The sequence below is a fragment of the Leucoraja erinacea genome, chromosome 35 (genome assembly GCF_028641065.1).
Source record: "Leucoraja erinacea ecotype New England chromosome 35, Leri_hhj_1, whole genome shotgun sequence".
Lineage (NCBI taxonomy): Eukaryota > Metazoa > Chordata > Chondrichthyes > Rajiformes > Rajidae > Leucoraja > Leucoraja erinaceus.
In genome coordinates, this window is record NC_073411.1 from 8,539,271 (window position 1) to 8,552,431 (window position 13,161).

Here is a 13,161-nt window from a genome sequence, read left to right on the forward strand (position 1 = left end):
TAACTCAGCGGGTCAGGCAGCATCTCTGGAGATTTCGGGTCGAGACCCTTCTTCAGACTGGGAGCCAGAGGACTAAACAGCAGCACGGCGATGCTCGCACCATGCATGTTATTTGTCGTGGACCCACTTTAATAACATCGCCTCGTTCAATTTGGAAATGAGCCGGTAGTAAACCACACCTCAAATGACAAACACTCCATTAATCTAGGCGTCTTGTGCTGATTTGTACTACATAACATTTACAATCTTTCCAACACAAAATATATTTAGTTATTTTTAACCACTGCTTATTTCCCCTTATTATGAATGACAACTATCTCTTTTAAACCAGCGTCTGCGGTTCATTGTGCCTTCGCTTCTGTCTTTGCCTCTGACCAGGTGAAAGATCGCAAGCATCCCTTCTCCTTGCGCGTTGCGAGGTTAAGCAACAAGTTTACTGTGTAACGCCAGCGGTGCATATGCAGAACACACAGAGACACACAAACTTTGGTAACCATGGTCCGAGCTATAACGGTTAATGCTGGTGGTGGTGGTGTGTGTGTGTGTGTATGTGTGAGAGAGGGAGAGAGAGACGGCCCCGTGTTGCTTTGCAATGCTGTCGATTCTTAAATAAGCCCTGCAACCTGTTCTATCATTCGCAGTGGGTGCAAAGAGACAACTGCCGTTTCATTCTGACCCTTCAGACAAATACACCCTGATTGCTTGCAGGGCAAAACCAATGCAAATTTCAACACTTTCCTCACATTTTCTTCTCCCAGGTGATTTATTGCAAGTCCTCACTTTGATCCTGATCAGCACTGATGCCTCTGGCTGCATTCTTCCTCCCCTCTCCCTCTCCTTATTTACAGCAGTTTTCAATACTGCAGAACAGCAGCTCACGTCTCAACCTAGCCTGCCCGGGGAGAGGCAGCGAAGGTCCCGCCCCTCCGCTCCCATTGGTCGCCGGCAGCCCGTAGCACCCAGCTCACGGCGCTGATTGGCGGGCCTCGCTGTCCGTCACGGCCTCCCAGCAGGTTAGGCTGCGCGCAGCAGGTTGCAAAAGGAGTCCTGGATTTCGCCGGCCGAGACGGAGTGCGTCTGTCTGTGTCAGGTGCGGGCTGCCAGCGCGGCGCGAAAGGACCCGCTGCCGCACGGCCGCGCATCCCACCGACCCCAAGACGCCCCGATATCGATAGAGTTAAAGAAGACGCAGGGTTTGCGAAGGTTTTCTTTCCCTCCCGCCCTGGGACCATCAAGAGAAGGGGACCATGGAGAGACTGCTCCTGAGTATGTGCTGCTGGTTGCTGTCATTGACTCTCTGCGCCATAAGTCGAGGGGAGAAAGGTAAGGGGGGCAATGCAATGGATATGTTGTCATTTGGTGGGAGTGTGGGGAGGAAATGCATTGTGTTGTCACAGTCTGCACCTTGTATGGGTTTTGGTCCGTTAAGTTCAGTCTCTGGCAAGAAGTGGCAATCTAATCCTGTCACTTGTAAAGGCAGTTCCACTCACGCCCTCTGCTATCACCTTGCTTCCCCTTACTCCTGCCTCGCTCGTTTCATCCAGGTCCAAGTTTCCAAAAAATACTACAGAATTTCAGAATAGAGAGAAAAAAAAATCATAGTTTTTGTTTTGTATATGCGTTCCTAAAATAAAAAACATACACTCATATGGGAATATAAAGGGTGTCAGTGAATAGAGGTGAACGATATCTATGTTGTTTCCACTCCAGTCTGTGGCTTTGACTGCTGGACGCTGCATCGATTTTTCAATTACTGACACAGAACGGTGGGGGGATTCATCACCCGCTCGCCAATGGCCAGTTCGTACAGCACTTCGCGCTACTAACACTCCCTGAGACCCACATCGCCACTCGAAAGTTGCCAAAGTTCTACAATTAAGTCTTAAGTGGAACTGCCTCGGGGTTATCTATTGGAATAAATCGTGGGGGATGGTGACCCCCCAATTGAATTGACTAATAGAGTCATAGAGTGATACAGCGTGGAAGGAGGCCCTTCGGCTAAACTTGCCCTCACTGGCCAACATGTCCCAGCTACACTCGTCTCACCTGCCCGCGTTTGGTCCATATCCCAGAAAACCTGGCCTATCCATGTACCTGTCTAACTTTTTCTTAAACATTGGGATAGTCCCAGCCTCCACCACCTCCTCTGGCAGCTTATTCCTTACACCCACCACCCTCTGTGTGAAAAAATTACCCCTCAGATTCCTATTAAATCGTTCCCCCTTCACCTTAAACCCATGTCCTCTAGTATTCGATTCAGCTACTCTGGGCAAGGCAGCCTGTGTATCTGCTCTTTATTTGGTTAACCTTTTTTGTTGGATTGATGTTGCAATATTTGTTTATACGCGCATTATATTTGTCCCAACATAAACCACTTGGCATCCTGGCAATACATAACGGCATTTAGTTCATATTACCAACCTGCCAAGTGGTATTGGAGTCACAGAATGGGCGAGACTTAGAACAGTATATTCAGATTCAGATTCAGATTCAGATATTGACAGCAAGTTCATTTGACCTGTGTCACTATTACTGACAAGGCTCCTAACATACATTGTCCCAGCTTACCCACTGCACAGGTAGATTAATACATTGTATAAATCTGTATAACATTTAAAACAAATGTCTCCCATATTTACTTTCTGGATTCCTGCATGTATGCTTAATGTAGAAGTTAGCAATTAATTTCCTATCACCCTTTTTTCAAAGCATTGTTATGCTTAAAATATAGTTATCCCCCTCCCATCCAGCACAGCTGGAGACATTCCCTTCATACACCATTTGAAGCTCGCTAGCCTGTTTTTCTTAAGGAGGGTCGGAGTTTATTAGCTGATCATAAATAAGGGGAAACAATCTATCCATTAACACGACCCGCGGGTAACTGTTGTAAATTTTAACCATCCCACGTTAGGGGTAGGGGTTAAAATGCTTTGCAACTCCGGGAACGAAGCTTGCCATCTCTCTGCGTCTGTAATTCATGTCTCAATTGCTGAGGGAATATGCTTCAACTATTTCAATGATATTGGGATTTTAGTTCTTCAAATCAAATATTATTCACATGAGATTTTATTTTTGCCTTAATATTACCCTGCTGTGCTATGTTGTTGTTGTTGTTGCTGTATTGAATCTGTATAAAATAATACAAATTAAATGTAGCTTGTGTTTTGTAAATAGAGTTCAGATTGATTGATTGGTTTTCATCCAGTCCGGGTGTGCCGCCTTCTGGTAGCGCTCGGAACTGCAAAGCCTGAATTGCTCGTGTATCATTCTGACCTTCTGAAGGGCAGTAGGGATTTCTGTTCAGTTGGGGTTAAGGATCAATCAACAGGCCCGTTCTGCATAATTGGAATGTTAATGGAATCAATTGTGCACCTTGCCAGTCAATCTTCTCGACACCAATCATTGCTGTTTATGGAGGATACAATATATATCAAACTTCACATTTATTGAAGTCCTATTCCAGCTTTTTTTTCCTTCCCCCAGTTGTTTCTGTTTATTGCAACTGATGTCTTTCATTGAAACAATGGCTGGGAACTGTCACAGAGCATATGCCTCCGTATTCACTATAGATGTTGCCCAGAATCAGAACATTAGATATTGAGCAGACAACTGCTTGGATTGGTTTTGTTGAACTGAAGTAAAATCTGTGACTGAGATGGGGAGAGAAATTAAAACAAACCTTCTGACAACCCAATGGTATGATCCTTTAAGATTCAGATTCAATGTTAATTGTCATTGTCAGTGTACAGTACAGAGACAACGAAATGCATTCAACGAAATCCAATATGAGGAGAATTAAATCCTCTAATGAACTCTCCCTCCTATCTCCCTCCCCTTCCCTTGGCCTCACACGGACTCTCACTTATTTCCTCACCCCCCCCCCCCCCCCCCAAATAACTTTCCTCCCTCTAGCTTCACAATTCCCCACTGTTTAGTCCTGTCTCACACCTCTGTTTTTATCTATGGTCATTGTTCCAACCAACTCCCCATTCATTTCCCTCCTGGGATAAAGTTATATTGTATCGTAAACACCCTCCTTATCTGTATCCACTTATTGCCTGTCACGCTTTGTCCCGCCTCTCCCCTCTTCCAGCTTTTTCTCTTCTCCCCCCCCCCTCCAAATCAGTCGGGTCTCAACCCAAAAGGTCACCTATCCATGTTCCCCATAGATGCTGCCTGACCCACCGAGTTACTCCAGCAATTGATGTCTTGTTGTGTATTAACCAGCATCTGCAGCTCCTTCTTGCTACTTTTGGGAGAAACCTGTTTGTATTTACAGATATTACTGGATAGACAGCAACATTTCCTTGCTTGAACAAGAGTCATATTTAATGTTGCATTTTCATAACTGGAAGATATTGGCAAGTGCAAGGAGGAGGGAGGGAGTGGAGACTTCATTCACATATATATTTTTTTATAAGCTTTTATTTTTGCCCCTAAGTTGTTGCCATTTTTTTTTAACACAACAGGAGCCTGAAGAAATGCAAGTTGAAATTTGCATGCACAGCACAGCTGTGATTGAGCATTTAGCCGGAATTGGATAACTGTTAAGTTAAAAACAAATTGCTGGCAGCGCTGCACATCACCATTTTAGCATGGATAATGTGAGAGAATGCAGATGCACTGAATTTGCCAGGCTGATTCACAATTGCCATAATTTACTACTTTATTGATTTACTGACACATCCTCCCTCGCATCTGCCCTTCCCTCTTAGTCACTTCCATCATGTCGCTGCCTTCCGCTGCCCAGGTTTGACAACTGCAATGCAAGAGCTTTGTCGTGTTTCTCAACTGAGAAAACTGGGATGTAGAGGACGCGACGTGGGATTAATGAGGATTTAATTAAAGATGGTTCTGCAGCCCAAAGCTGTTGTACTGACCAGACACAATGCTGGAGTAACTCAGCGGGACAGGCAGCATCTCTGAAGAGGAATGGGTGATGTTTCGGGTCGAGACCCCTCTTCAGACTGAAAGTCACGGGAAAGGGAGATGAGAGATGTGGATGATGATGTAGAGAGAGATGTAGAACAAATGAATGAAATGTATGCAAAATTGTAGCAATGATGAGGGAAACAGGCCATTGGTAGCTGTTTGCTAGGTGAGACTTGGATGGGGGGGGATGGAGAGAGAGAGAGAGAGAATGCAGGGGTTCAAGTTAAATAAATCAATATTCATACCCCTGGGTTGCAAGCTTCCCTAGTGAAATATGAATGCTCTTTCTTCAATTTGCGTTTAGCCTCACTCTGCCAATGAGGAGGCCTAGGACAAAAAGGCCAGGGTGGGAAGTGTCTGGCAACTGAGAGATCTTGTAGGTTGAGGCGGACTGAGCAATGGTGTTCAGCAAAACAATTGCCCAATCTACATTTGGTCTCACCAATGTATAAGAGCCCACATCTTGAACAATGGAAGAGGTTGGAGGAGGTGCAAGTGAACCTCTGCCTAACCTGAAAGAACTGTCGGGGTCCCTGGGCAGAGACGAGGGAGGAGGTATAGGGACTTTATCCTTTTTTTTGGATTTACTGACTTTTTAGTTTTTAGATGACAATTACCGTGAGATGGGACGTTGGTTTATTTTTATTTTTTCTCTCTCTCGTGCTTCCATTGCCCTGTCCCACAACTACTAATCCCAGCAGTCCACACACACACACGCGCCCACACGCACACGCACACGCACTTCAGAGTCAAACGTTATTGTCATTGTGCAGTGTACAAGTACAGAGACAACAAAATGCAGTTAGCATCTCACCCAGAAGTGCTAACACAGAATAATGGAACAGTAAATATATATATATATATATGTATATACAGTAGCGATAGTGCAATTTTCAGGGGGGGGGGAGATCAGTCACTGGGGGAAGGAGTGTCCGAGGGGGGGGGTGACTGACCATCACCGAGGTGCAGAGTTAAGTTGTGTAACAGCCGCAGGGAAGAAGCTGTTCCTGAATCTGCTGGTCCGGCAACGGAGAGACCTGTAGCGCCTCCCAGATGGGAGGAGGGTAAACGGTCTGTGGTTGGGGTGAGAGCAGTCCTTGACAATGCTGCACGCCCTTCGCAGACATCGTTTGCTCTGGAGGGGAGTGAGGAACTGGTGATGCGTTGGCAACTGAGTTGTCAAGGTGGCTGTGTTGTCAAGGTGGCTGTACACTTGGTTGAGAGTTCCAGTTGTGATCAATTGCCAGTTGCATCACTCCCTCTTGAATATGGTGATCAATGTTGAGAGAGTTCCCAAATGCTGTCGTTATCCGCTGCCCATTTTTTTCCCTCAAATATGTTTTGTTTTTTTGTACCTTCCCGCGGTGCTGCTGGGAATGACTGTCAGAATAGCAAATGTAAGCTTGGCTCTGGAGATCCATTGCTTATCAATCTTCCAGCCCATTATGGAACTGCAGCCTCTCTTGAGGCACACTATTTATCTTACATAATGAAAGTCTATTGTGATGCGTGTCACACTTTAAATGTATATTTGGCACAATGTCCCCTTATTCTTCTTGTTGGTCCTCTTTGTCACAATCTACCCACTTTGGTTGTGGCTGTTTCTCCTGGTGCTTGGTAGATCCTTCAAACTACTGAGGGTGGTAATCACCACAGTAGATTTGATTCAAACTCCTGGCCGCTTCCATGCTGTCTCTCCAGCCCGTTTCAATTGGATGGTACAAGAATTCAATCTTCTTCTTATCGAGTCCACACACAAGATTAGAAGTTGTTCAGCGAGTGCTGGACACACTTCGCGGCATCTGCAAACATTGATACATAGAAAATAGGTGCAGGAGTAGGCCATTCGGCCCTTCGAGCCTGCACCGCCATTCAATATGATCATGGCTGATCATCCAACTCGGTATCCTGTACCTGCCTTCTCTCCATACCCCCTGATCCCTTTAGCCACAAAGGGCCACATGTTTGTACGGAGTTTGCATGTTCTCCCAGTGACCGTCATGGTATTCGGCCCGTCGAGTCTGCTCCGCCATTTAATCATGGCTGATCTCCGCCTCCTAATCACATTTTCCTACCTTCTTCTTTCCCCCCTCAACCTTCTAAACTCCAGCGAGTAGAGGCCCAGTGCTGTCAAACGCTCATCATATGCTAACGGGGCTGTCCCACTGTACGAGCTAATTCAAGAGTTCTCCCAAGTTTCCCCTAATTCGAACTTGGAGAATTACGGTAATAGTCCCTTGTAGGTACTCGGGGCTCTCGTGGACATTTTTCAACCTGTTGAGAAATCTTCACGAGTCTTCCCGTGCTTACCGCGTTTCCCCGAGTACCTGCCGTTAGCGTTTACGAGCCGCTAAGAGACATCCCGAGCTCCGACGTACCGGCTACCACGAGTTTGATTTTTTTTTTAAACTCGGTAGAGCCCTTGAATTGCTCGTACAGTGGGACAGCCCCTTAACCCTCTCTCATTCCTGGAATCATTCTTGTAAACCTTCTCTGGACCCTCTCCAGAGCCAGCACATCCTTCCTCAGATACGGGTCCCAAATCTGCTCCCAGTGCTGCAAGTGTGGCCTGACCAGCGCCTTGTAGAACCTCAGCATTGCATCCCTGTTTGTTTTTTTCGCATATCTCCTCTGTTAACTCCGGTTTTTGTCTTTTCACTGATGTCCCTGACCCCGCTGAGCCCACTCAGCGTTCTTCTCTTCATTCCATAATTTGCTGCATGTTTTATTTTGCACCCTGATGCGTGCTAGTGCTTTCTTCTGTAAAATTGGGAAACATTGTGCTTTTGATATCTCAAGGGCGTGATTATGCTCATCTCGGCTGAGACGAATGTGCTCGTGGTACGGCTCCGACTGCTGTATGGCTTGCCTGCCGACCATTAGTCATGCGCTAATCGAGTGTTAAACATTGAAGTGGAGCATTATTAGTTTTATATTTATTTAGTGTGCATTATTATGTATGGCACTCGTAAATAAATCAGCGGATGTGCTCTTGTCAGCTCATTATTAGCTCTTATTTTCTCCACTCTTTATAGCCTCCTCGCTTCGAGGTGCTAAATCCTTCTGCCATGCCCGCCGGCATTTATATGATCAACATTTCCTGACATTTAAAATGGCCAATATTACGATCTGATTTTAAAAAAAGGAAATACATTTTAACACCTCCCACCGCGCTGGTGTTAGCTGGCTGCTGCAAGTTAAATATTACTAACTTCTCAGTTAGACACAGGGCATAACGGGGACTCTTGTCTGCATTGCAGTCTTTTCATGATATAGGGCACAGGATCTCTCCAGTCTGAAGAAGGGTCTCGACCCGAAACGTCACCCATTCCGTCTCTCCAGAGATGCTGCCTGTCCCACTGAGTTACTCCGGCATTTTGTGTCCATCTTTGGTTTCTTCCAGCATCTGCAGTTCCTTCCCACACATCTATCATATGCAATGCATTATGTTTCACACATAGTGTGGGCCAAAGACCCCAATGGGCCTCTAGGTCTTTGTGAAACATGACATGTTGCCTATAATCCCTTGCATATAATCCATATTCCCCCAATACCATGCATGTCTATGTATATGCCAATCCCAAAGCCTCTGCCAAGACAATGGGTGACAGAGGGGGCTGTGGAGTGTTCGACTACTGCTTTCATGTACAGACTCTCCCCGATTTCCGATGCTTCGACTTACGATATTTTGACTTTACGATCGGCAAATGCTTGGCAACTGCAGCGAGCCGCATGTCACTTCCGGTAACATCATCACATTGTATTAAATGCGTTTTCGACTTGCGGTATTTTCGGTTTACGACGGGTTCATCAGAACGAAACCCCATCGTAGATCGAGGCGCACCTGCATTGATGATGGCAGAGGATTCATTTTGCCCCCCTGCACAATGCTGCAGTGGTAGAGTTGCTGCCTCCCAACACCCGGGCTCCTTCCTGACTACGGGTGCTATCTGTATGCAGTTTCTACGTGACTGCATACAGAAGTTAGAGAGCACCAACACCAAGAGCAGTGGCGCAACAGTAGAGTTACTGCCTTGCAGTGCCAGTGACCCAGGTTCGATCCTAACCTCGGGTGCTGTCAGTACAGATTTGCACGTTCTCTCTGCGACTGCATGGGTTTCTTGCTGGTGCTCCAGCTTCTTCCCACATTCTAAAGATGTACAGTTAATTAACGTATGTAATTTGGCCCTAGTTTGTAGGACTGGTGTATGGGTGATCAATGGTCGGCAAGGATTTGGTGGGCCGAAGGGCCTGTGCCCATGCTGTATCTCTAAACTAAACTAAACCCTTGCTCTGTGTGTCATGCTTCAGTCTGCTTTTCTTAGTTCCTAAAGTAGGCACATTAAACTTGTTAAAATAATGAATTTGATAAGAAACAGTGAAGATCAGTAAATGATTCACTGCAGGTTTTTAAAGTAGTTTTAAAAGGATCATTATATAATATTGGACGAGACATGTGCAAGATGCTAGATTTCTATTGGGAAATCAGTTTTCAGTTTGTATGATGTATATAAATGTGGGGAGCACTCTGATGCAGCTAGCTGAGCTGCTGCCTCGTAGCTTCAATCCTGACTTCCAATGCTGCCTGTGTGGAGTTTGCACGTTCTCACCGTGACTGTGTGGGTTCTCTCCTGGCCCCTTCTCTCATCCCAAAGATTTGTGGCTTGGTGGGTTAACTGGTGACTGTTCATCATTAGTTGTTCATAAATCAGTGAAATAACATTGTTATGTGGTATTAAAGTTACCAGGGGTAAACGGGACAAAAAAGATTGTGAAGCCCTGACCAAGACAGATTGGATGTGAAGATGTTTTCTCAAATGAGAGATTTGAGGACAAGAGGGCACAGCCTCAGAATAAAAGGACGCACCTTTAGAATGGAGATGAGGAAGAATTTCTTTATCTGTGGAATTTATTTGCACCAACAGCAGTGGAGGCCAAGTGATTGGGTATTTATAAAGCAGGGATTGATAGGTTCTTGATTAGAAAGGGCATCAAAGATTATGGGGAGAATGGGGTTGAGAGGGAAATATCAATCAGCCATGATTGAATGGCAGAGCAGACTCAATGGGCCGAATGGCCTAATTTTGCTCCGATGTCTTATGGTCTTGAAAGCATTTGGTTTTGTGATCTATGACTGCTGTATAACAGTGAGGCAGTACAACATTAGCATGCAGGGTGTTTAAGAAGGAACTACAGATGTTGGAAAAATCGAAGGTAGACAAAAATGCTGGAGAAACTCAGCGGGTGAGGCAGCATCAGTGTACAGGGCCCAGCTCTTTTGATAAAATGAGTCTCTGTGTTCTATTTTTAAAAAGAAGAATATGTTAGTTTCTTACACTGTTTAATAATTGTGATCGGAGGAGATAATTATTCTTTTAAAAAAAAAAATGGAGAAAAGGTTTCAGTAAATCAGGGTATTTTGTGCTGGATTCAAGTCGGCTGTTTACCTCGGATTGAAAATTATCAATTTTTTCTGACTGCTGCTTAAGTCACTCAACATTGAAGGAACAGCGTGGAATAAACATCACAGCTCTGCCTGTTCACTATTAGTTCTGGTTTGATGGTTGTTGTATTTCAACATCTTATCCTGAAAGCTATATTTCAAGATAGCAGGCCATGTACTGGTTGACAGAAGGGTGGTTTTCCATCCCCGTAACCGTAAATCCTTCTCAATTCCACATAAATTCTAGTTTCTGCATATCAATCGGGTTTTTGTGCATTCTGATATTTAATCAATGGCTTTTTCTTGTGCCCTGTGCGTTTTATTGTTCTCTAGTTCCGCTCATTGAATGGTGTGATATGCACCACCATTAAGTTGGTGTTAGATGCGACTGGGGACTACCTGTTGCCAGCAATCATGTTGACTGCTGTCACTATTCGGTGCCACCTTTCACCCTTCTCCAGTAAGGAGTAGTGTTTAATAGCTGAATGGCTGTAGGGAAGAAGCTGTTCCTGAACCTGGACGTTACAAACTTGAAGTTAATGCAATCTAAGAGTTCTGCCCTGAGCAGAGAACTCAATGTAGCGGAGAAAGAGTTGGGAGGTGGTGTCGGAGTACGCTTGGCCAATGTGTTTGGAAATGGCTGTGGGTTCTGAAATAAGACCTTCTCTCCTTGTTGACTTGGTTTGAAATTGTTGATGAACATCCGTTCCAGAACCCACTGAACTGGGGGGGGAAGGAAGCCATCCTCACCCATTTACGAAGGAAATTAAGTCCATGATCTTCAAGGCATAAATAGTTCCTTGATAAAGCAGGGATTGATAGGTTCTTGATTAGAAAGGGCATCAAAGATTATGGGGAGAATGGGGTTGAGAGGGAAATATCAATCAGCCATGATTGAATGCAGAGCAGACTCAATGGGCCGAATGGCCTAATTTTGCTCCGATGTCTTATGGTCTTGAAAGCATTTGGTTTTGTGATCTATGACTGCTGTATAACAGTGAGGCAGTACAACATTAGCATGCAGGGTGTTTAAGAAGGAACTACAGATGCTGGAAAAATCGAAGGTAGACAAAAATGCTGGAGAAACTCAGCGGGTGAGGCAGCATCAGTGTACAGGGCCCAGCTCTTTTGATAAAATGAGTCTCTGTGTTCTATTTTTAAGAAAATAGTGTGTGTGTGTGTGTGTGTGTGTGTTACTTAATACAAGTCTATGTACTTTGAGTTGATTTGGTGTGAAGTATTTTACATGTTCCTGAGTTTCCTTATAGCTATGCCCTCTGGTGCTGGACATTTCCACCCTGGGGGAAATAAGGTTTTATTTGTTTCTCCTATCTACGCCTCTCATAACATTATGTAGTTCTATCGCAACCTCCGACATTCCAGAGAATTGGGTTGACCTGAAACATCACTTGTCCAAGTTGCCCAGAGATGCAGCCTGACCCACCGAGTTACTGCAGCATTTTGTGTCTTTTTTTGTAAACCAGTATCTGCAGTTCCTTTCTCCATGACTATGTTCAGTTGTGTGGATGTGAGACGTGGCATCTTATCAACACATGTGTTTTTTTTAACTTGTACATTTCGTGTGCGCTGAATATTTGAGGCAAAGACAGTACCTTTTAAAATGCAGCCCTCGGCTTCATATCTTGCTCTTTGTGGTACAAAGCCATGTCGGGGCAGGTCTTGCACTCCTGGGTGCATCGATTACAGCCTGAGTCGTGTTATTCTTCTAGCATGGCTTAGTTTAGAGATACAGTGCGGAAACAGGATTTTCGGCCCACCGAGTCCACACCAACGGACAATCACGCAATACACTATCCAACACACTAGGGACAATTTATAATTCTTACCCAAGCCAATTAACCTACAAAGTGTAGGTATTCAGAGTGTTGGAGGAAACTGGAGCACCTGGAGAAAACCCACGTGGTCACAGGGAGAAAGTACAAACTCCATACAGACAGCACCTGTAGTCAGGATGGAACCTGTGTCTCTGGCGTTGTAAGGCAGCAACTATACTGTGCTGCCCCTGCACTCTCTGGCCTCCTAAATACCTTTTGCATGCATGCAGTTTTGTGATATTATGTACACAGTTATTAAACTTCCCCACTGCATGGGCTAAAAACGTTTTGTGTTGGGTGATTACTTAAAACGCTGGTGAAAAGTAATTTTTCCTGAACTTGTCTTCCTGCTGTTAGCGTGCCATTTCTAGACTTAGTGTTCTCAAATAATTGCTTTAAATGTAAGTCCCCACTTTATGATTCCTTAAATCAAAACATTATCGCCATGGTGTCACATCATAAAAGTATCCACAAGGTGATCATATATTATTATTAGTGAAGGGTAAGACTCTCTAAAAAATATTTTAACACAATTTATACAAGTATAATTACTTGATGTAGTTTGTGATCAATATAAATGTGCATGAGTTGCATAGACAAGTACAGTGTTCAAAGGTATTAATGAGACGCTATGCCTGACTTAAGATCTTTGACTGACATAGGAACAGCATAGGAGGCCTGCTATATTGACTGCTTGTTCACCAGAGAAGGATTTTTATTGATCTTTCTTTCTCTGATCGAGTATTTGCTCTTCAGACACATTTGCACAATGCAGAATTGCTTTGCAATAATCGCTTGGCTTGAAGGCAGCTATTTCCACTTCACTGACACGAACACGGTTAGTAAATGAAAATCGCAACATCTGAGTTTGCAGTTGCTCCAGTTAGTGGATCCTCTGTGGTTTTGTTGTCTTGTTTTTGCAAGTTGGCAAGTCTACTTTTGTCGGAAGAG

General features: G+C 44.6%; 1 protein-coding gene across 2 annotated transcripts in view; it reads left to right on the forward strand.

Moving 5' to 3' along the window:
* Window positions 1-959: 959 nt before the first annotated feature.
* The window catches only part of LOC129713297 (netrin receptor UNC5D-like), a 346,405-nt gene continuing 334,203 nt past the window's right edge, over window positions 960-13,161 (forward strand). For both annotated transcript variants that reach the window (XM_055662249.1, XM_055662250.1), the window contains exon 1: window positions 960-1,323. In XM_055662249.1, coding sequence (XP_055518224.1) covers window positions 1,248-1,323 — 76 coding nt within the window. In that variant the 5' untranslated portion in view covers window positions 960-1,247. The remainder of the gene's footprint in view (window positions 1,324-13,161) is intronic.